Source organism: Jaculus jaculus, chromosome 8, assembly GCF_020740685.1.
Source record: "Jaculus jaculus isolate mJacJac1 chromosome 8, mJacJac1.mat.Y.cur, whole genome shotgun sequence".
Classification (NCBI taxonomy): Eukaryota; Metazoa; Chordata; class Mammalia; order Rodentia; family Dipodidae; genus Jaculus; species Jaculus jaculus.
The window spans coordinates 118,590,541-118,614,069 of NC_059109.1; the positions used below are offsets into that span (position 1 = coordinate 118,590,541).

General features: G+C 40.7%; 1 protein-coding gene across 7 annotated transcripts in view; it reads left to right on the forward strand.

The window, feature by feature from the left end:
• The window catches only part of Ralgapb (Ral GTPase activating protein non-catalytic subunit beta), a 116,118-nt gene that overhangs the window by 76,670 nt on the left and 15,919 nt on the right, over positions 1–23,529 (forward strand). For all 7 annotated transcript variants that reach the window (XM_012950722.2, XM_045155847.1, XM_004666683.3 and 4 more), the window contains 7 exons: positions 179–330; positions 7,814–8,001; positions 10,043–10,149; positions 12,886–13,038; positions 13,880–14,089; positions 18,670–18,828; positions 22,735–22,900. In XM_012950722.2, the coding sequence (XP_012806176.1) occupies positions 179–330; positions 7,814–8,001; positions 10,043–10,149; positions 12,886–13,038; positions 13,880–14,089; positions 18,670–18,828; positions 22,735–22,900 (1,135 nt within the window). The remainder of the gene's footprint in view (positions 1–178; positions 331–7,813; positions 8,002–10,042; positions 10,150–12,885; positions 13,039–13,879; positions 14,090–18,669; positions 18,829–22,734; positions 22,901–23,529) is intronic.

Here is a 23,529-nt window from a genome sequence, read left to right on the forward strand (position 1 = left end):
AATTCACTATGTAGTCTCAGGGAGGCCTTGAACTCATGTTGATCCTACTACCTTGGCCTCCCGGGTGCTGGGATTAAAGATGTGTACCACCATGCCTGACTCACTGTTAACATTTTGATGAATTGTCCTCTCTTAAGAAAAATATAGTGTAAAAATGAATCTGCTTTTTTGTTTCTAGGACTGCCTTAAGGAAGTACTAGAGATTGTGGAACTAGGTATTTCAGGAAGCAAGTCTAAAAGCAGTGAACAAGAGGTCAAGTACAAAGGGGACAAGGAGCCAAATCCTGCATCAATGAGGGTAAAGGATGCTGCAGAAGCCACCCTAACATGGTATGAAAGTGACTGCTGAGGACTGTGGGTTGCAATTAGATGGGTTAACAGTGATCCATGCTGCTCAATCTCTTCCCATGGGTTTCCAGAAACAAAATACTGGTCTTTTTTGTTGTTTTTTCGAGGTAGGGTCTCACTCTGGCTCAGGCTGACCTGGAATTCACTATGTAGTCTCAGGGTGGCCTTGAACTCTCGGCGATCCTCCTACCTCTGCCTCCCGAGTGCTGGGATTAAAGGTGTGCACCACCACGCCTGGCTACAAAATACTATTTTTGTACCCATTTTTTAGACCAAAAGAAACCTTGGACTTGATGTAGAAATTTGGGACCCTAATGTTTACGTACTGGTTGCTGTCAATTCAAGCCACATCATGTTATAGGTAGGAAATATCTTGGAGAGATTTACATCTCTGATAAAGCTTACTCCAGAGATAAGGTGCATCTGTCTATAGTTTCACCATTGGATTTCCTGCTTCCCAGCTCAGTGGTTCTGATCTCTGTTATATCTTTTATGTTATATGTGATAGAGTCATTCAGCCAAAATTTTGAACTCCTTTTTAAGAACTTGGTAATAGACTTATACAGATATGCCAACGTTAGTCATCATTAACACTGTCTTGCCCAGTAGAGAAAGTAAAATAAGAGCACAAAGTTCATAATAACAGGTCGATAGTGTCCCACAAGAAGAGGTACCAATAAAGTGCTAGGGAGTTGAGAAGAGGAAATGAGTACTTTGAGATAAGGAAAAATCAAATTAATATCCTTAGGTAAAATGATATTGGTACTGACTGAGAGGCTAGGTAAAGACTGAGGTATATACCAGAGCAGTTATGAAGGCACCAAGACTGCTATGTCATGCATTTTGGTGGTAAGCAGGTAGAGACAAAGAGGTTGGTTGGTTCCTTGAAAGAGTTGTAGAGAGAGTTGAGAAAGTCAGTGTCTAGGCACACATCTGTGGACTGAAGGGATTGCATAGATTCATAAGAATAATAAAGATGGGCTCATCAATGGGTAATGAAGAGTGACAACCTAGGAAAATGTAACAGCAAAAGAAGAACTGTCACGTCAGTCTTGGTGGTCTTGTTTTGTCCTAAATGAAGTGGCAGATAAGACTACTTGAAGATATAAACCCTCCCTTCTTAAGGTTCCAGCACCGTAAGTGAGTACAGTGGCCCTTTGCTATCTTGGGTTAGTTTCTGTTCTTCATTGGCTTAGGTCATTCCTAAAAATTTCAGAAGTGTGCTTTCTTTTGTTTAGTTCTGTCCACAGTGTTACTACTGCTAGACTTTCAATAACATTGTGAAGGTTTAGCTAATAACTAGAAAATCAAAAAAATGTGAGCACATCTACAAAAGCACATACTTAGATGATAAGTGCCAGTTGAGAGAAGATTACATGTGAGCTAGGGAGGCTGTGAAGTGTCACACAGCTGGTACTTGATGTGTGCCTTGAAGAGGAAAAAAGCTGTGGAGGAACAAGCAGGACATTTTCTCACTAGGAGCTCTTTATGGTACAAAAACAAGTTTGCTCTACGAGAGCATGGTTGCTGGTGAGGACTGGCTATGTATGTGCCCAGGGTAAATAACCTGAGATGCTTCTCTGTACCGAAGATGCTAGTTACCTAGATGGCTTTTGTCTTCTTTTTTTTTTTTTTGGTTTTTCGAGGTAGGGTCTCACTCTGGTCCAGGCTGACCTGGAATTAACTCTGTAGTCTCAGGGTGGCCTTGAACTCATGGTGATCCTCCTACCTCTGCCTCCCGAGTGCTGGGATTAAAGGCATGCGCCACCACGCCCGGCTTGTCTTCTTTTTTTGCTGTCTTGTCTCCGATGGCAAGTCCACTGTTGATTTCAAGTCCCAGTCTTGAAGAGTGTCCTGCAGAATTGCATCCTTGTGGAACATGTCCCCAACCAATTTCTCTCTTTCACAGTTGCTGCTTTGTCAGTATTACTGATTTCAATTATGCAAACAGCATTTTGGCCTTTTCTGTGATTTATATGAGGACATCCCCCTAGAGGCTAGCAACCGAGTCCTATGAATGTGTGTGTGTATGTGTGTGTGTGTGGTTTTTGAGGTAGGGTCTCACTCTATGTGTGTGTGTGTGTGGTTTTTGAGGTAGGGTCTCACTCTAGCTCAGGCTGACCAAATTCACTATGTAATCTCAGGCTGGCCTTGAACTCATAGCAGTCCTCCTACCTGTACCTCGCAAGTGCTGGGACTAAAGGTGTGAGCCACCACGTCTAGCACTTTTAAAAATATTTTTTTTTTCTATTTTTATATTTGACAGAGAGAATGGGAGAGAGAGAGAGAATGGGCACGTGGTGCCAGGGCCTTCAGCCACTGCAAATGAACTCCAGACGTATGTGCCACCTTGTGCATCTGGCTAATGTGGGTCCTGGGGAATCGACCTGGGTCCTTTGGCTTTGCAGGCAAACACCTTAACCATTAAACCATCCCTCTAGCCCTGTTGTTTTTTTGAGGCAGGGTCTCACTGTAGCCCAGACTGATCTCAAAGTCATGATGATTCTCCGTTCTCAGCCTCCCTAATGTTGTAATTATAGGTGAGTCTCCATACCAGCTTACCATTATTTTTGTAAAGTATTCTTGCCATCCCCCAAAGCCTCAGATAGTATCCTACCTCATTTCCTGCCAGATTTTTCTGTTTTGAGACTCTTAACTCTTTCTGTTCATCTTGTACTCTGTGACTAAACTCCTCCTTCAGTGTAAGTTGTTTTTTTTTTTTTTTTTTTTGAGGCAGGGTCTCACTCTGGCCCAGGCTGACCTGGAATTCACTATATAGTCTCAGGGTGGCCTTGAACTCACGGCCATCCTCCTACCTCTGCCTTCCGAGTGCTGGGATTAAAGGCATGTGCCACCATGCCTGGCTAAGTGTAAGTTTTATACCACTGCTTGAGTGATGGAATACCTCGAGTAGATCTTTGTTTCCTGCCATGTTGTCTGAACTCTGGGATGAATACCAAAGGGGCAACCTGATTCTTTCCACCACTGCTCCTCAGCACTCGTTGCCACAGTTGGAGCACTTGTGAATTGATCTTGCACAAATCTACTTACGCTCCTTTCTTGCACTTTAGGGCCATGCTCTTTGCTTGGTCATATCATAAGCTGTTCAGTACTCACACAAATGTAGCTACCTGTGGAGGACCTTTCTCTGCTTATTCTGCTTTTGAAAGCATGACTGTTTGCACCTCTCCTTTTTGTCTGACCCTACCGCATGGCCTGGCATTCTATACTGTCACAATTATACTTACTATGTGGTATATCCTAGGTCATCTCTCTGTTCTGAGGAGAGGCCACATTTCCTTTGCAATGTTGAGTACACAGAACACCTATTAGTTAGATTTTTTTTTTTCCTCCATGAAGTGTTAATATAAATTCTGAATTAGGACTTTTAGAAGTCATTCAGTGGTCCCTCTACCTAAGTGATCTTTAAGGTATATTTACTAAGCATTTAGCCTCCTAATTGGGGTTTTGACTAGCTCCCAAGATTTCCCATCTTACTTAAATTATTGAAAGCTGGATGATTTACATTAATCTAAATCTCTCTCACTTAACTTCTCCCCTTTGATTCTTACTTTTTTTTGTCCTTTAAAAATATATATATATATTACTGACAACTTCCATAATTGTAAACAATATCCCATGGTAATTCCCTCCCTCCCCCCACTTTCCCCTTTGAAACTCCACTCTCCATCAATTCTTACTTTTTAAAAAATTGTATTTATTTGAAAGAGAAAGAGGAATAGAGAGAGAAACAGAACCAATGGTTGTGCCGGGGCCTGCAGCTACTGCAAACAAACTCCATATATATGTGCCACCTTGAACATCTGGTTTATATGGGTAGTAGAGAATCGAACCTGGGTACTTAGGCTTTGCAGGCAAGCGCCTTAACCACCAAGCCATCTTTCCTGCCCCCTTACTGACTTTTGATGTGTAATATTTTTTTCTAGGCAGTAGCAGTATCCAAAGTCAATGTTTATAATCTGTTGCAGTCAGCTCCTCATTGCTGGGACAAACACACGACCAGAAGTAGCTTATGTGGGAGGAAAGGGTTTATTTCAGGCTTACAAATTCCAGGGGAACACCATCAATGGCAGAAGAAGTTGTCTCACTTCCATAGATGCAAGCAGAGAGATATCACCATCATCCAGCCCCACAAAACTGTCCAAGCTCAAACTGCTCTCCACATACATTGGGGCTGGACTGAAGATCTGCCCCCAGTGACACATCTCTTCCCTAGTAAGGCTCCATCCATTGGAGACTCAAGTTGCAAACCTGAATCTTTGAGGCCATACATTCAAACTACTGCATAATCTTTCTGGATACCCTCTGCCATTATTTATCTTCACATGGTTTTCATACTATAAGGATTTGAATACCTTTGTCATCCTGGTCATTCTCAACTGTTGTAGGTTTGATTATGTACTTCTTACAAGTAGATTACTGAGTACAGTTATTTAGGTGGGTGTGATGACCTTTAAACTCTGTTTGTAGCACATTGTCATCAAAATGTAGTCTTCTAAGACTACATTGGATTTTTATTTATTTATTTATTTGACAGGGAGGCAGATGAGACATCTGTTCTTTTGAGGTAGGGTCTCACTCTAGCTCAGGCTGACCAAATTCACTATGTAATCTCAGGCTGGCCTTGAACTCATAGCAATCCTCCTACCTGTACCTCGCAAGTGTCTGTTCTTTTTTTTCTGAATTTTATTTATTTATTTATTTATTTATTTATTTATTTATTTATTTATTTATAATTAAAAAAAATTTTTTTTAAATTTTTATTAGCATTTTCCGTGATTATATAAAATATCCCATGGTAATTCCCTCCCCCCACACACTTTGCCCTTTGAAATTCCATTCTCCATCATATTACCTCCCCATCTCAATCATTGTACTTACATATATACAATATCAACCTGTTAAGTATCCTCCTCCCTTCCTTTCTCTTCCCTTTATGTCTCCTTTTTAACTTACTGGCCTACATTGGATTTTTGAGAAGCTGGTGATTTACATTGTCACCTGAAACCTTTGAGGTTTTTTCACATTTGCTTTACATGTCATCGTCATCCTGTACTTGTTTGGAGGTGTTTAAATACGGTATATCGAATTGTGTTTAAGCCTGGCTCTTACTTTGCTGTCTGATCTCTGCAGCTTGACTTTTGGTCAACTGCAGGCTTTTTTTTTTTTTTCTTTCTAAGACAGAGTCCCACTTTATAGCTCATGCTGGCCTCAAACTCAGTATGCAGTCAGGGCTGGCCTCAGATTCACAGCAATTCCCCTGCCTTACCTTCCTGAGTGCTAGGATTATAGGTGGGAGCCATGATGCTTAACTCAGCTTTAGATTTTGTGAGCCTGTCTTGTATGTTTTAATCAGCATCACTGATGAAAGCAGACAGAGGCAGAACCACACAGTACATCAGCAGAGATTTTTCCATCCCTTCCAGTTCACAAGGGTTTTTGAATCTTATCTACAACTTTGTCAAGACACATTGTCAGACAGTTATCTTATTTCAGAGGTATTTGCCAACCTCTTCAGTCTTGTCACTGTAAGGGAGAGAAAATGGGATCGGATGGGCATGATTTCATTGTAGTGACCTACTCCTTTTTCTGCAGCTGCTTGATAACACCATACCTCATTAATAGAACATGACAAGCTCATTTGGCCCACATGTTTGTGATTTTCATCTTTCTTCCATTTGACAAAGCCAAAGCCATATTTTCTCATTATAATCTAGTATTTCTCTTGGATCTCACAAGTCATTAGAGGCCTAAGTTCATTAAGTTCTCTTGTTTTCTGAAAATCTTAGGCAGTCCTTCTAGAAGGAAGGAAAATATCTGAGAAATGCTGCCCTTCATTAGCAGAGATCTTTGGGTTCAAGCTTTGGAGTGAGAGAGTGGAGGCAGAGGCGGGAAAGGACAGGTGTGCATCCAAACTGATGTTTGATAAAAGTGGTGTTTCCGACAGGCTGCATATGAAAAGTCAGGTGGTAGTAGTGCCACATGGTCAAATCTTTATAGTTGAAAAGCAGAATATTTTTTCTTTGAGCTCCATTTTCTTATTACAAATAAGAATAATTAAAAAATGGCAAGCCAGGCATGGTGGTGCATACCTTTAATCCCAGCACTGGGGAGGTAGAGGTAGGAGGATCGCTGTGAGTTTGAGGCCACCCTGAGACTAATAGTGAATTCCAGGTCAGCCTGAGCTGTCTGGGACTGGACACATTAATGATTGTGAGTGTAAGGCTATGAAGTATAGACCCTACAAAAGGTGCTGGGCATGGTGGTGCATGCCTTTAATCCCAGCATTGGGATGCAGAGGTGGAGGATTGCTATGAGTTCGAGGCCACCCTGAGACTACGTAGTGAATTCCTGGTTAGCCTGGACTAGAGTGAAACCCTACCTTGAAAAACAAACAAACAAAAAAAGGTAGCTGCCTCATAAGGCTGCTATGAAGGAAATTTGTATATATATATATATTTCTAGAACAGTGTCTGGTACAAAGTAGGTGCTATGGAAGTTATTGTTAAATTTCATTGATAATCAGAAATCTACCTACCTATCTACCATCTGACTACCCACTCAAGTATTTCTGAATGTTAAGGCTTGGTTAGTGGGATTCTGCTTTCTAAAAGCATTTTGCATCATCAGTATATGACCATTCTGTGAGATAAAACTATTAGTGACTCAAGTTCCATAGCTCAAATAAGGACATACATACTCCTAGCCACACAATAAGATGGTAGCAGACCCTGGTTTCTGACCTCTCAACAATTGCCTCACTCTTTTGAGTCTGTTTCCTCACCTGAAGAGTGAGGGAAACTGGCTCATCTTTGGATCCTTTTCTAGGCCTGGAATGTTTAGTTGTTGTAATCCTGATACCTGAAGCAGAGTTTTAGTCATACCCTTAGAAGCTTCATGACTAGGCAGTATAGTTCTGTTCTCTAGGTAGCAGAGAAACTGGCTTGCAAGATGTTGCTTGGGAAGTGCTCTCAGTGTCAAAGAAGGAAACAGGACTGGGCAAAAGCAGGAAATTAATGGTGAAGCAGTGTTAGCAAAGCACTCAAGCTAGGTTGATCTCTCAGTGTTCTCTCAAGCTGGAGTGACGGATCTATACTTCATACTCTTGCACTCACAATCATTAATGTGTCCAGTCCCAGACAGAAGCTGTGCTCCTGAGTGAGTCTTTCCTCCTTGGCTGAGGCAAGTCCTAGAGAGAGGTTCACTTGGACGCTGTGGCCACCATCTCACTGCATCTGGGGAAATTCACCCTTCATTCTTGGCGGTGGGGGTAGTCTATGTAGCATGCCAGGGCATTTTCTACAGGCAGTAAATCTGACCTGTGAAGAGGAAGCATAGCTGTGTCATCAGTGAAAATTCAGAGGAACAAAATGACACATAGATGCATGAAGTGAAACTAGAATTTTCTTTGGGAATTAATTGTTCTTTATTCCATTCTCCATAGTATCATGCAGTTGCTTGGCGCATTTCCTTCACCCAGTGGTCCTGCTTCTCCTTGTAGTCTGGTGAATGAGACCACTCTGATCAAATACTCCAGGCTGCCAACCATAAACAAGCATAGCTTCCGGTACTTTGTCTTGGATAACAGTGTCATCCTGGCAATGCTGGAGCAACCTCTGGGAAATGAGCAGAGTAAGTTCTAGCACTTCCAGCCTTCTCTACTGCTCAGTCAATATGTTCTCAGTACTCTTAGGGAAGGAAAGACCTTGAGTTCTAAGTAAATGTGTATTTTCCAGAAAGACTTTGTGCTGTGGGGCAATATTACCTGAGAAATAGAGGATCAGAAAATAGATATGCATATGGAGTAGAATTGTTGTGCTTGAAAAAAGCCAAAAAAAATTCGGACTGTAGTTTCATATAAGGTTTATTACCTTCATGGGCTATTTTATGTTTACTATGTATAAACATCATTTTCACTCCTTCTTTCCTCATGAGCTTTGAATCCTGCCCCTCCACTCCTTCCCCATCACCATTGTTCTTTTTCTGTTATTGCTGCCCACGGAGGCTAAAAATTTGAGGAGTCATCATTGCTTCCTCCTCCTGTTGCTTCCTTATATAATTAGTTTCTAAGTTTCTGCCTCCCCAAGGACTCTTGAATCTTTTCCGTATATTCCTCCCAATACATCTAAATGCAGGGCCTCATTAATTTCTTACTGTATTATCACAGTTGCTTCCTACCTGGTCTGATTTCCCCTTTGGCAGTTCCAAAATATGTTTGTCCTTGTCTCTGCCCTCCTTGCTGCACTGTAGTATTCATCCTGAAATACAGACCTGACCTACTGACAAACACTTCACTGATTTTCCATTGATAAGACATACTCTGTTCTCCACATCTCCCACCCCCACGCCCTTTATGAGCTATCTTGAAGTATGATTGCTACTGCAACCAAAATCACACTGAGAGTATTTTTTTCTAATGGTAATTGGCATTGGCTAGTTTGTACAGATAGAGTTCTCAGAGCTATATTGCCAGAAAGGTGACGATTCTGTTGGCATAAAAGGACTCGGGAAATCACAGTTCTCACATTTACAGGTAAAAAAAACTCAGAGAGGGTGGGTATGTGATGTTTAGGGTAACTAGAGTAATATAGCATACGATTAGGTCTCAAATTCAGATTTTCTAACACAGTACTCTCCTTTCTGTTATTGGCCTGGCATGGTAGGATTTTCTCTGTTGAGTAAAGATACCTTGTTGCCTTTGCAAAGGTGAACAGAGTCTAGAGTCTTGTGCAAATTTTGTTGAGTATGAATACGATCTCATCGATCTACACGATGAGAGACCTTGCCCTATATTCTTTGAAATAAGAAAATACCTTCACACATTTTCATCATGTTATGGTGAAATTTAATGACTTATATAAAATAGAATGGGAACATTTATGATTGCTCACCTCTACCTTCTCTGCCCCACACCTGGGGTTTGACTGGCCTTCTCTCCTCTCTACCCATTGCTCATCATTCCTCTAGCCTCCTCTTGTCTAGATATTTGCTGAGTAGCCTAGTCTACCCTTCAGCCTTCCTGTCCCTCTTCCAGGATTTTTAGAACTCCCCTATTCTTATTCCAAGTAATGTCATTACATAGGAAGTCTACCACAAATCTGAATTATTTAAATTTTATGTATTCATAAGGACATTTTAATTTTTTGCCGTAATAGCTAACAGAAGGAATCAGACAGAAATTAAAACAAATTTCTCTGTCATCCCTGGACAAAAGAAGTGAATAAACAAGATCTGGGTCACTAAGGAAGTCCATCTGAGTGTTTACATATACTTCTACCCCTGAACTTCCGTTGGAGGAAGCAGTGCCTGCCTGCAATAGGCAGCGGGACCTGCTCCATGGGCAAATGTAGCATCAGACTGTAGACACCCAGTCTGTTGTCCTGCATTTAAGGTTCCCAAAACTGAGAGCTTAAGAGTATTGGCCAGAATAACATTTCCCAAAAATGTTTGCGTACCACTGTAGGTATGTGAGATGATGTTAGCCAAGTTGGTACAAAGTAAGATGGTAATATTTAGGTACTCAGCTATGACAGAACTGTGAAGTTTCTAGAGGATCACAGTTTAGAAAACAATGTGCTAGGGCTTTGATTGTGAGATGCTCAGCAGTTGATAGCAGGTTTGTTTTAAATGACTGTTGTCTGAAAAGAAAACCTTTCACATATATTTTTTCTAGATGACTTTTTCCCTTCTGTTACTGTGTTGATCCGGGGAATGTCTGGAAGACTTGCTTGGGCACAGCAGCTTTGCCTTTTACCCAGAGGAGCAAAAGCAAATCAAAAGGTATCTATCAGAAATTGCAGGCATGTGATGAATATGTGTGTGAATACATGTGTACATACACATAATTGTGTGTGTGCAGTAAATCAAAGGTCAAATAAGTTTCCAACAAAAATCACAGATAACCTAAGTGTTTCTCACTCTTAGCCATGCCCTCTGTGTTGTTGGGTTCACATCAGACTCTTAGGAACCTGAGATTCCAGGTTTACTGAATTTTTCTTTAAAGTTGTCTTTAAGGCAAGGCTCGTTTCCAAAAGCATTTTAAGTGATTCTGACATTTATGTAGGAAAAATGAGCGCTATTATGGACATAAGTCCTGTATTTCTATGCTTTTTTTTTTTTTTTTTTTTTTTTTTTTTTTGGTTTTTCAAGGTAGGGTCTCACTCTGGTCCAGGCTGACCTGGAATTAACTATGTACTCTCAGAGTAGCCTCAAACTCTCAGTGATCCTCCTACCTGTGCCTCCCAAGTGCTTGGATTAAAGGCATGCACCACCACGCCCAGGTTCTATGTCCTTTTAATTGTAAAAGTCAGATACATACCATATAGAGGAAAAAGATGGCCAGTCCTTTGATGTGTCTAAATAGGACTTAATTTCACATTGTTGTACATTAAGTCATTACATATAATTATTAATATGCTGTATGATTTAATGTAGTCTTTTATAGTATTTTTAATTATGTGAATATTAATTCCTCATGAAAGAACGTCAGGAAATTCAGATAATAAAGAAAAGAATTTAAGGGCTGGAGAGATGGCTTAGCGGTTAAGCGCTTGCCTGTGAAGCCTAAGGACCCTGGTTTGAAGCTCAATTCCCCAGGACCCACGTTAGCCAGATACACAAGGGGGCGCACCCATCTGGAGTTCGTTCACAGGGGCTGGAGGCACTGGTGTGCCATTCTCTCTCTGTCTCTCTCTGCCTCTTTCTCCCTCTGTCTGTTACTCTCAAATAAATAAACAAAATTTTTTTAAAAATAAAAGAATTTAAATCACTTATAGTTTGCAGATAAAAATAATCATAGTTCATATTTTAGAGGATTCCTTTCCAATCTTTTTTTGTTTATTTTTTTGAGGTAGGGTCTCACTCTGGCTCAGACCAACCTGGAATTTACTATGTAGTCCAATCCTTTTTAATAACAATAGTAATTTAAATAAAATTTGATCTACTCCTTTTAAAATTTACATTACTTATGCTATTAAAATTGTTTCAAAATGTAACAATAAAGGTTTTCAGCATTTGAGACACACTCAGAATCTTAAATTTTTTTAAGTTTATTTTTGGGAGAGAAAGAAGCAGAGAGAGAATAGGTGCTCCAGAACCTTCAGCCACTGCAGATTAACTCCTGACTCATGCGTCTCCTTGTGGCGCATGTGTGACATTGTGTGCTTTGCACCACTGTGCATCTGGCTGCGTGGGTCCTGGAGATCTGAACATGAGTTCTTAGGCTTTGCATGCAGCCGTCTTAACCATTAAGCCATCTCTCCAGCCCATTAAATTTTTAAAAGATATTTTTATTTATTTGAGAGAGAAAGAGGCAGATAAATTGGGCATGCATCATCTTGTGCATCTGGATTATGTGAGTACTGGGAATCAAACCTGGGTCCTTAGGCTTTATAGGCAAGTGCCTTAACTGCTAAACCATCTCCAGCCCCTAAATTTTTTAAGCTAAATATTTTATTTATTTATTTGAGGGAGAGAGAAAGAGGCAGAGAGAGAGAGAGAGAGAGAGAGAGAATGGGCACGCCAGGGCCTCTAGCCACTGCAAATGAACTTCAGTAACATGTGTCACCTTGTGCATCTGGCTTATGTGGGTACTAGGGAATTGAAATTTAAAATTTAAATTGAAATTGAAAATTTTTTTTTTAATTATTTGCAAGCGGGGGGGGGGGGAGAAAAGAAAAGGACATGTCAGGGCCTCTTTTCACTTCAGGCAAACTCCACACTGCATCTGGCTTTTTGTCAGTACTCAGGAATAGCACCCAGGCTGTTGGGCTTTGTAAGTACCTTTTAACTGCTGAGCCATCTCTCCAGCCTGATACCCTCACAATTTAACACCTTCATTGCCTCTTAGATGAGCTGGGAAGATCACATCATATCATCAGCTCTGTCCTCTAAATTAGTATTGGCAGAAAGGGATCAGGAATGGAATTAAAATGTATTAAAGATTCAATTATAAGTACTACATATGTATAGCAGGGCTTTGTAGCCATGAAGATCTAGATTTGGCATCATACTCTCAGTTATGCCACCTAAGGTTGTAATTGAATACTCTTTCTAGAGATTCCAGAGGAACCTGACCTTTATTGTATGAAATGATTTGAGATCTCTTAAGAAAGAAGTAAGTTTGAGTCTTACTGGCACTCAGGAGCAAATCGAAGGCCATCCAAGTACACAAGGAAGTTTGAGTCTTAAAGCTGAAATGCCTTAGCCATTAGAACTAAATGTAGGCGACTCAGGCTTGGTCAGTAGAGGTCCACAAACTATCAATCATGAAATCTGTAATAAGCTGATGAACAATTTTAGAAAAGTGAAATGGAGTACACTGGTATACATGCATTGTATTTGTTCCTATTTGCACTGTTAGCAAGATGATAGCAGCAGGTTTCTGCGGAGTTTTGTGACATAAAAGTCTAGGGAAGCCCAAGCATCAGAGCAGACCAGGGACAGTCAGGAGGCATCGTCACAGATGGCTGCTGGACATGTGTGACAGACATAATGTCGTTTGTGCTATTTTAACAGCTTTTTGTGCCTGAACCTCGCCCAGTTCCTAAAAATGATGTTGGATTTAAATACTCTGTGAAACACCGGCCATTTCCTGAAGAGGTGGACAAGATTCCTTTTGTAAAAGCAGATCTGAGCATTCCAGATTTACATGAAATTGTCACTGAAGAAGTAAGAAATTATTTTTAATTTTAGCTAATGGGGTAAATATAAACATTGACTCCAGTGGTCAAGCCATTGTCTTTGTTGTTCTGGGAGGTGTTTCATCAGATGATCTCAGTCTTTGTCATCCAGGAGATTTACATGTAGTAGAATAGGTATAGATTGGGTGATTCTAGAGAGTGGTCCCTGGTTGCCTGTGTTATTTTATTTAGGTTTCAGCAGCATGGTAACATGATCAGGCTCTGGTGGTATAGAGTATTTGGATAGTATAGGAAGGGGAGTTGGGACTGGAGAAAGAAGTACAGTCCTTGAGAGTAGATCACATCTGAGGTTCAAGATACTGTGTTCATGAGTGGTCTGAGGAGTGAAGATTGAGGAGGTGGTAGAATTGAGGCAGGTTGTTGGAAAGTATCTTCATTCATGAGGGGATGGATTAGAAGGGACGGATGGGTCAGGGAACGTCTCTCAAGAGGATGGGCATAGCACTCATGGGGATACAGACTTTACCCCTTTAACAGGAGGGGTTACTGCATGGTGAAGATAGTGATCTAGGAGAGAGAGAACAATCTGTCCTGTCCTTTCTTATTTGAAGGAGAGCACAGAGAGAATGATGGTCTTTGTAGCAAGGAAATGAAAGAATAGTTGGTTAAATCTGGGGACGTTTTTCTAGGTATGGGTTTGTTTAGTTTTGAAAATTTTGCTTAATTTTGTGCTATATGTTGAATTGAAACATAGTGTTCATCACCAGAAATTGTCTTTATTTTCTTTGTTGCTTTATTTTAGTTTAAAAAAAATTCATCCTATTACTTCATTTTGAGAAGCTATTTTTAAAATACCTGTTTTATTTCAGTTAGAAGAGAGACATGAGAAATTAAGAAGTGGGATGGCCCAGCAGATCGCTTATGAGATACAGCTAGAGCAGCAGAGTGAGGGGGAACTGCAGAAGAGAAGCTTCCCCGACCCTGTTACAGATTGCAAGCCTCCACCTCCTGCCCAGGAATTCCAAACAGCCCGCCTTTTCCTCTCTCACTTTGGATTTTTGTCTTTAGAGGCATTGAAGGTATTTTCTGGAACTTTTATAAGTAAATAAATTCACAAATTAACATTCAGCTGATGATAGCCACACTACTTTTATCAGGTTAGAAGAAAGATAATTTTTTAAAAGATTTATTTTTATTTATTACAGGCAAGAGAGAGAGAGATACAGAGAGTGAGAATGGGCATGCCAGGGCCTCTAGCCACTGCAAATAAACTCCAGATACATGTGCCACCATGTACATCTGGCTTATATGTGACCTGGAGAATCAAACCTGGGTTCTTAGGCTTCACAGGCATGTACCTTAACTGCTCAGCCAGCTCTCAAGCCCAAGAAAGATTAATTATTTAAAAAAACAACTGATTATAGGGCTGGAGAGGTGATTCAGCAGTTACGAGCACTTGCATGCAAAGACTGGTAGCCTGGGTTTTATTTCCCAGTACCCACATAAAGCCAGATGCACAAAGTGGCATATGTGTCTGGGGTTCGTTTGTAGTGGCAGGAGGTCTTGGTGTGCCCATTATCTATCTATTTTTCTCTCCTCTCTCTCCAAATAAATCAATATTTAAAAAAATGGTTATAGACCTATTCTGCATGCCAGTAAATGAAATGTAGCACTGCTATTGTAAGTTACGTCAGCTCCAAGGTTGTTTACCTGTGAACTCAGAATTCTGTCAGAGGGGGCTGCTTTGTTTGTTTGCAAGCAGAGTGAGAAAAATATGGGCACATTAGAGCCTCCAGCCACTGTAAATAAACTCCGAATGCATATGCCACTTTATATATATGGTTTTATATAGGTATTGGGAAATCAAGCCCTGGTTGTTAAGGGCTTTGCAGGCAAGTGCGTTAACTGCTGAGCCATTTTTCTAGTTCCTCGGGGGTTCTTTTTATAACAGAAACCCTCTGAATTTTCTTTTCTTTCTTTCTTTTTTTATTTTTCAAGGTAGGGTCACATTCTAGCCCAGGCCGACCTAGAGTTCACTATGTCATCTCAAGGTGGCCTTGAACTCACTGCAGTCCTCCTTCCTCTGCCTCCCAAATGCTAGGATTAAAGGCATGTGCCACCACACCCAGCTTGAATTTTCTTTAGTATTGCAGAACCCATATTAATAAAGTCTGTAGTTAACTGAAAAAGGAATGTTAAAAGTCTTTCTGTAGGGCTGGAGAGATTGTTTAGCAGTTAAGGTGCTTGCCTGCAAAACCAAAGGATCCAGGTTCAATTCCTCAGCCCATGTAAGCCAGATGCACAAGGTGGCACACACATCTAGAGTTTGTTTGCAGCAGCTGAAGTGCCCTGGCATGCTCATTCTCTCTCTGTCTCTCTTCTCTCTCTCAAATAAATAAAAGAAGTTTAAAAAAAATTAAGACTTTAAAAAAACGCTTAAAAAATCTTCCTCTTGTAACCTTGATGACTACAAGTGTGGGCTATAGTGACTTGGCTCTTTCATGCCACTTCTTTAAAAAAAAAAGTTAATTTTATAGTATTTGGTGTTTTTTTTTTCTTTTTCATTTATTTTGTCTGTTTTTGTTTTCATGATTCTGAGGATTGAATCCAGGCCCATGCACATGCTGTCTAGGGAACTGCTCCACCAGTGAGCCCCATCCCTAGCCCTATTTCTGTAGTACTGTAAGCTAAGCTCTTACGCCGTGCACTGTCTAGCTTTATGTCATGATACCACTGCTTGCCAGCTTTGTTGTCTTGGGCAAGTTACTCTGGTTTTCTGAGTTGTAGTATCCTAAGTGTTAGGTGAGGCGACACACGCCTTTAATCCCAACACTCAGGAGGCAGAGGTAGGAGGATTGCTATGAATTAAAGGCTACCATGAAGCTACATAGTGAATTCCAGGGCATCCTGGACTAGAGCAAGACCCTCCCTTGAAAAACAAAACAAAAAAACCCATAGTGGTAACATGATGATCAAGTTAAAACACATGTAAGATTTTTTAAAATATTTATTTATTTGCAAGGAGAGACAGAGGATGAGAGAGAGAGAGAGAGGGAGGGAGGGAGGGAGGGAGGGAGGGAGGGAGGGAGGGAATGGTCATGCCAGGGCTTCCATCCACTTAAAGTATAAAAGTTTATGACTATCTATAATAACCAGTTAAAAATACAATGAGGGCTGGTCAGATGACTTAGTGAATAAAGTATTTGTTGCACAGCATAAGGACTTAAGTTCAGATTCCCAGCACCCAAATAAATGCAGGCATGGGTACTGTGTACCTGTAATCTTAGTGCTGGGGAGATAAAGACAAGAGGACCCCTGAGATTTGGCCTACTAGCTAGTTCAGCCAAACTGGTAAGTGCCCAACTCAGTGAGAGGCCTGTATAAAAATATAAAGTAAGGTTGGAGAGATGGCTTAGCCGTTAAGGCACTCGCCTGCAAAGCTAAGGGGCCTAGGTTCAGTTCCCCAGGGCCCAAGTAAACCAGATGCACAAGGTTATGCATGTGTCTGGAGTTCATAAAGTATACAAGGATGGTGGCGCATGCCTTTAATCTCAGTACTTAGGTGGCAAAGGTAGGAGGATCGCTGTGAGTTTGAAGCCAGCCTGGGACTACAGAGTGAATTCCAGGTCAGCCTGGGCTAGAGTGAGATCCTACAAAAAAAAAAAAAAACCAACCAACATAGGGCCGGAGAGATAGATAGTTTACCAGTTAAGGCACTTGCCTATGAAGTCTAAGGACCCAGGTTTGATTCCCCAGTACCCATAGAAGCCAAATGCACAAGGTGGCACATGCCTCTGAAGTTCATTTGCAGTGGCTGGAGGCCCTGGTGTGCCCATTCTCTCTCTCTATCTGCCTCTTTCTCTCTCTTCCCCCTCCCTCAAATAAATAAACCAACAAAACAAAACAAGAAAAAACATAAAGTAGAAGAGTTATTGAAGAAGACACCTGAAGTCAGCCTCTGGCCTCCACACACATGAGCACACACATGTGCCCACACACATACACCCATACCACACACAGTGCAGTTATAAAAGAAATGCATTGTGAAAATGTCCTGTTTGCAGCTGTAATACTAACAGATGATACCTTAACAAAGTATGTACAAGATCTACAGGAAGAAACTTAGAAAAAGCAAGGCTATGGAGATATCCCAGCAGTTAAAGGCACTTGCTTACAAAGGTTGCCAGCCCAAGTGCAATGTTCCAGCACCCAGTAAACCTAGATGCAAAGTGACACACAAATCTGTGATCCCAAAGCACCTACTGGGAGGTGGAGACAGGAAAATCTGAAGCCCATGGGCTAGCAAGTCTGATGTTCATTTGCAGTGGCCAGAAACCTTGTCTTAAAGGAAGTAGAGGGAGCACAAGCACCTTGAAGTTGTTCTCTGATCTCTTCATGTGTGCCATGGTATGTATGCCATACACAGAGACACGCATAAGTAAGTTTTGTTTTAAATACTTAGAAAAACGATCTAGAGATTAGGGAGATGGTTCAGTGGGTAAGACTGCGTGCTGTCCAAGTGTGGCAACTTGAGTTTGGATTCCTAGCACCCACACAAAGACAGACAGTGTAGGGCAGAATGGGAAGTCAAGACATGAGAACCCTGGAAGCTCACAGTCCAGATAGCTTACAGTATACAGCTGTAAAGAAGAGATCCTGCCTAAAAGAAAGTGGGAGGCGAAAACCCACACTGAGATTGTCTTCTGACTGCCACATGCACACCATGGCATGTGTGTGTATCCATAGTCACACACAGTTTTAGAAGATATATTTTAAGGAAAATTGTATCTAAAATTACATATATACCGTAATCAGTCTATAGTAACAAAAAAAGGTCAAAGAGTGGAAAGGAACTATACAAGTAATTTCTTGTGGATTATGAATATGTTCCTGCTACTTTGTATTTTTTAATGTGTTATTTATTTATTTGAGAGAGAGAGAGAGAGAAAGAGGCAGATAGAGAGAAAGAGAGAATGGGTGTGCCACGGTCTCCAGCCGCTGCAAATGAACTCCAGATGCATGCACTCCGTTGTGCATCTGATTTATTTGGGTCCTGGGGAATCGAACTGTGGTCCTTAAGCTTCACAGGCAAACGCTTTAACCTGTAAGCCACTTCCCCAGCCCTATTTTTTTTAAATGTTTTATTTATTTATTTATTGGAGAGAGAGAAAGAGGCAGATAGAGAATGGGTGTTTTTTTAATATTTGTTTGCAAGCGGGGAGAGAGAATGAATGGTCACACTACTCATTGCAAACATACTCCAGATGCATGTGCCACTTTGTCAGTCAGGCTTTATATTTGTACTGGGGAATTGAACCTGGGTCATTAGACTTTGTAGGCAAGTACCTTAACCACTGAGCCCTCTCTCCAGCCCCTAATTTAGTTGTTATTAAGTAAAGCCAGGTGTGATAGCATCTATAGTCCCAGCACTTGGGATGCTGAGGCCAGAAGGATTGTGAGTTTAAGGCCTGCCTGGTCTGCATAGTTATATAGGATTGGAGGCCAGTCTATCAGTCTATAGGCTATCAGGTTATAGTGAGACTCTTGAGTGAGTGAATAAGTACATAAGTAAATAAGTAAGCAGACTAAACATAATCGAGTATTTTGTAATAGGCTTAATGAAAAGGTCATAATTGCTCCTTTCTTCCTGTGGTGATAGGAACCTGCAAATAGTCGTCTACCTCCTCATCTCATTGCACTTGATTCTACGATACCCGGATTTTTTGATGACATTGGGTATCTGGATCTCCTGCCAAGTCGTCCTTTTGACACAGTTTTTATTTTCTATATGAAACCAGGTCAGAAAACAAACCAAGAGGTAAGAATTCTTAACTTTTTTCCCCCTTTGTAAACTTTAGTGTTACACATATATAAGATTTTCTATAAATAAAGGTTTGTATCTGCCATTGAAATGAGAAATTCATACTTGATGTCTAAAGACCTGTTAGGATCCAGTTCAGAAATGGAATGAATTATGATTACAATTCTCTTAGAAAATATGGTTTGGAGTAAAGCTGTAGCATGTCTTTCTTTCCTTAAGGAATTCATATTCATAAGGCAAAAAGGATTAAAAGACCAAAAGTTAACTACAGCAAGCCAAATCCAGGTCTGACAGCTCAGGAAGAATAGAAAGCAGCCATGAGTATTCAGTGATCATCTTCCCTGCAGGTCTGCATGGTGGGTACAGAAGTAAGCAGCAGGCTTTATCTGTGACCAGCTCTCCTTCTAAGCAGTTTAAAAAAATATTTTATTTGAGAGAGAGAGGGGAAAAGGCAGACTGACAGAATTGGTGTGCCAGGGCCTCCAACCACTATAAACACACTCCAAATGGGTGCTCCATCTTGCACATTTGGCTTTACGTGAATACTGAAGAATTGAATTTGGGTACTTTGGCTTTGCCTGCAAGTGCCTTCATTACTAAATCACTAAGCCATCTCTCCAGCCCATCAGGATTTTTTTTTTTTTCTTTCTGAGGTAGGGTCTCTCTCTAGCCCAGGCTGACCTGGAATTCACTATGTAGTCTCAGGCTGGCCTCGAACTCTCAGTGATCCTCTTATCTCTGCTTCCCAAGTGCTAGGATTAAAGGCATGCGCCACCACACCTGACTTTTTGTTTTTGTTTTGGAGGACATGCTTTGAGCAAATCATTTCAGCTGAGGTGTGCATAGTGCACAGGGGCAGAAAATACTTCTGAAATCAAAGAGAAACAGAAGACTAAATGTAGCACAAGTGGATGTGGGTAACGAGAAAGTAGAAGGGTGCAGAAGGTGTGATAGATAGGTGAGAACACAACAAGGCTGGTAAGAGGTCTGAAGTTTATGTTGGAAATTAGTAGTTGAAACATGGAATACACAGTTACCAGCTGTGACTAGGAAAGGGTCAAAGGAGGAATTGTACAGCAGTATTTAGGTGTGTTAGAGTGCTGTGACCATATAATCTTGGAATTTAATTAAGCCTGGACTAGAGAGAGACCCTACCCTTTAGAAATTCACCAGAGTCATAGAATATTTCTGTAAGAAGCACTATTTGAAATTCTCTTTTGATGGCACTAAGAAATTTTATGAGAAAGTTCCTTATATTTCATGCTATTGTAAACAGTAAGTGTCTGCTCTCTGTTAGGTTCCAGGGTTCCAGAGGCACCCAACATCCACAAGGCTTCTGGCTCATAGGACTATTGTCTAGAGGAAAGACAGGCATCAAAGAAGCACCTATAATAAAGTGTGCTAGTGGTAGAGGCTTTAAAGCGTCTCAGGAGCCTAAGAGGAAAGCCCAACCTGATTGTAGGGTGTTGTGGGGAAAAAGACATGTCAGCAGTATTTGAGATGGTCTTTCACTGTAGATGAAAAGGCGGAAGCAGATTGTTTCTGGCAAGGTAATAACGACATTAAATTTCTTAGAGGTAAGAGAGTATTACATCATTATGGGGGCCAGTATGCTTGTAAGAAGGTGGGTTTATGATGACATTCAGGAATGAGACTGGTTTCTAATTTAGAAGAACCTCTGTAAAACTGGATGAATTACAGAGGTTGGAAATCTGTTTTCAAGGAGGATTAGTGTGTTGCTCACATGAGAAAAATGTAGACATTTTTCTCCCACTTATAGAAGAAGACACAAGACCCTAAGGAAACTCCTAAAACACTTTAGTTTCTTTAGGTTCTGGGGGCTGGGCATGATCAAGAGGCAATGAAGATTCCTGGAAACTTTATTGCTAGCCAGGCACATTGGCGTGTTAGCACACACCTGTGACTTCTGCCCTTGGGATCCTAAGGCAGGAGTATTGAAAATTCAAGGCCAACCTGAGCTACATAGCAAGACCCTGGGGTGGCAGACAGAGAGAAAGAGAAAGGGGGGAAGAGGAAGTGAATATGAAAATGAAAATGAATGACAGTCAATTCAGTTTGTCAAAACTAAGAATGTGAAGAGATAGATAAGCTAACCAAGTATACTTATAGAGAGATTACTTCTGTGTGTAAAAGATTTCTACCAGCAACACAAGGTAGATTGAGAAGCAGTGGGTATAATTCCTGTGTTGTTGCTTTCACAGTTCTCTATGTGGTCTTGACATTAATTAGTGTTGTACAACTGACATATATGGACGGACTAGCTGCATCTGTCATTTGAGGGGAACTTTTTAAAAATAGTGATTTCAGGATCTTGCTTTTGCTGACTTTGATGAAGGCCTGGAACAAGCTAAGGGTACCTTATTTTTAGGAAATTTTCTAGATGATTTTGAGGCACTCTGCTTACCCCACCCCCTTCATTTATATTTTGGACATGGAATCCCGTACTTTCTTTTAGAAGCCACAACAGCAATTTTGCCATGTTAAGCCAGCTCATTTTTGCCATGGCCGCTGTCCCATGTATTTCAGAACATTGAACAGCATCTTTAGCCTCTACAAATAGATACTAGAGTGTTCTACCACTGTGACAACCAAAAAGTCTCCATACTGGCAGTGTCCCCTGAAGGTCAAAATGATGTCTAGATGAGATCACTGTTTTGGAAGAGGGGCTCCCTTTTCTGAGAGTCATAGAAAACCCAAGCACTATACATGGTTTGTCGTGAAGAGGCGAGGACCTCTTGATTGGCTCATTTTTCCTAGAGTGCCTACATTCTCTCAAGAAATGTGTCTTTTCTTACTTATTAATTATACTTAATTTTTATTTAATTTTACTTAAGTAAGGTTGTACTTTTTTATTTGTTTGTTTTGAGGTAGGGTCTCACTGTAGCCCAGGCTGAACTGGAATTCACTATGTTGTCTCGGTCTGGTCTTGAGCTCACGATGATCCTCCAAACTCTGCCTCCCGAGTGCTGGAATTAAAGGCTGTGTCACCATGCCCAGTTATGTATATCATTTGTCAAGACTTGCAGTCACATACCTTGGACTAGGGAGATGATTCAGTGGTTAAAGGAACTTGTTTGTAAAGCCTGTTGGCCCAAATTCAGTTCTACATCATCCATGTAAAGCTGGAAGCAGTGATACGTGCGTGGCATCCATGTACTCATGCGTACACACACCAATAAATTTTTTTTGAGGCAAGCCCAACAGACTGGCCTTTTTTTTTTTTTAATCTGAGAGTGAGAGAGAGAGAGAGAGAATAGGCACACCAGGGCCCCCAGCCACTGCACTCGAACTCCAGACATTTACACCCCCTTGTGCGCTTGTGCAACCTTGTGCACTTGCTTCACTTTTCTACGTCTGTTTGGTGTGGGACCTGGAAAGTCAAACATGAGTCCTTAGGTCTTGAGGGCAAGTACCTTAACCTGCTAAGCCATGTCTCCAGCCCACAAATAAATTTTTTAACAAAGACTTGTAATCACACACCTATGTTAACATTTCTTGTTAGTCAAGCTGTTAGCTGAAGGTAGGATAGTGTGTCTTTTATTTATTTTTATAAATATGCTTGTCTCCATAATGGTTTTACCAGAGAGAGAGTTTAGGACTTTACTTACATCATATCATGTTATCTTCATAGTTATCATTATTGCCCCCACTTTCCATATGAAGAAACATAGGCAGCCTAAGAAACTTGCCCAAGGTCCAGCCAATCCAGCCAGCCAACTCCAGACCATGGATTTTCTACTATAGTGATATATTCCCAAATTTATTCTGAAGTGGCCCTTGCTTTGTCAGAAGCTTAAAAGCTAATAACCAGTGCTTATGTGGTTGATTGTAATATGTTCTTGTGTTTCCTACATGATAACTAACATTTGCTATATGTTTCAGATTTTAAAGAATGTGGAGTCTTCCAGAAATGTTCAGCCACATTTCCTAGAATTTTTGCTCTCTCTTGGCTGGTCAGTAGATGTGGGCAGACACCCTGGTTGGACAGGACATGTGTCCACCAGTTGGTCAATTAACAATTGTGATGATGGTGAAGGGTCTGAACAAGGTAAAATTCATAATGGCCATTGATTGTTTCTCATTTTGTTACTTTTGATTGTTCCCCCTTCACAGGAATTTCTAGTCTTTAAAAACAAATAAATAGAGATTATATAAAGGCAAGTCTCCTGTAATCAATCTTAGTCTTTCCAGGTGCATTTTTGTGGAATTTCCTGTGCATATGCATACTAATGGTATGGTAAATTAATCCAAAACTAATAATTACTACAGTGCTGATAAGTTTTATATACACCCCCCCACACATATATGTAAACATTTAATTTTCTATGAAAATAATATATTAAGTCTAGACCATATATAATTAACAAGTTTCCAAAGAAGTGACTGTCTACAGTTTTCTGTAGACTTTTTAACCATCAGAAAAGTAAGTTAAAGGTTAAATTCTTGAAATACTGTATCAAAAAACCTTCACCCTAACCCTAACCCTTTGTAGTAGGAGGGTGTGGTGGTGCACGTCCTTAATCCCAGCACTCGGGAGGAACAGGTAGGAGGATAGCTGTGAGTTCAAGGCCACCCTGGGACTATTTAGTGAATTCCAGGTCAGCCTGAGCTAGACTTAGACCCTGCCTCAAACAAACAAAAAAACGTTTGTAGTAGTAAATAGCCTACTCAGAGATT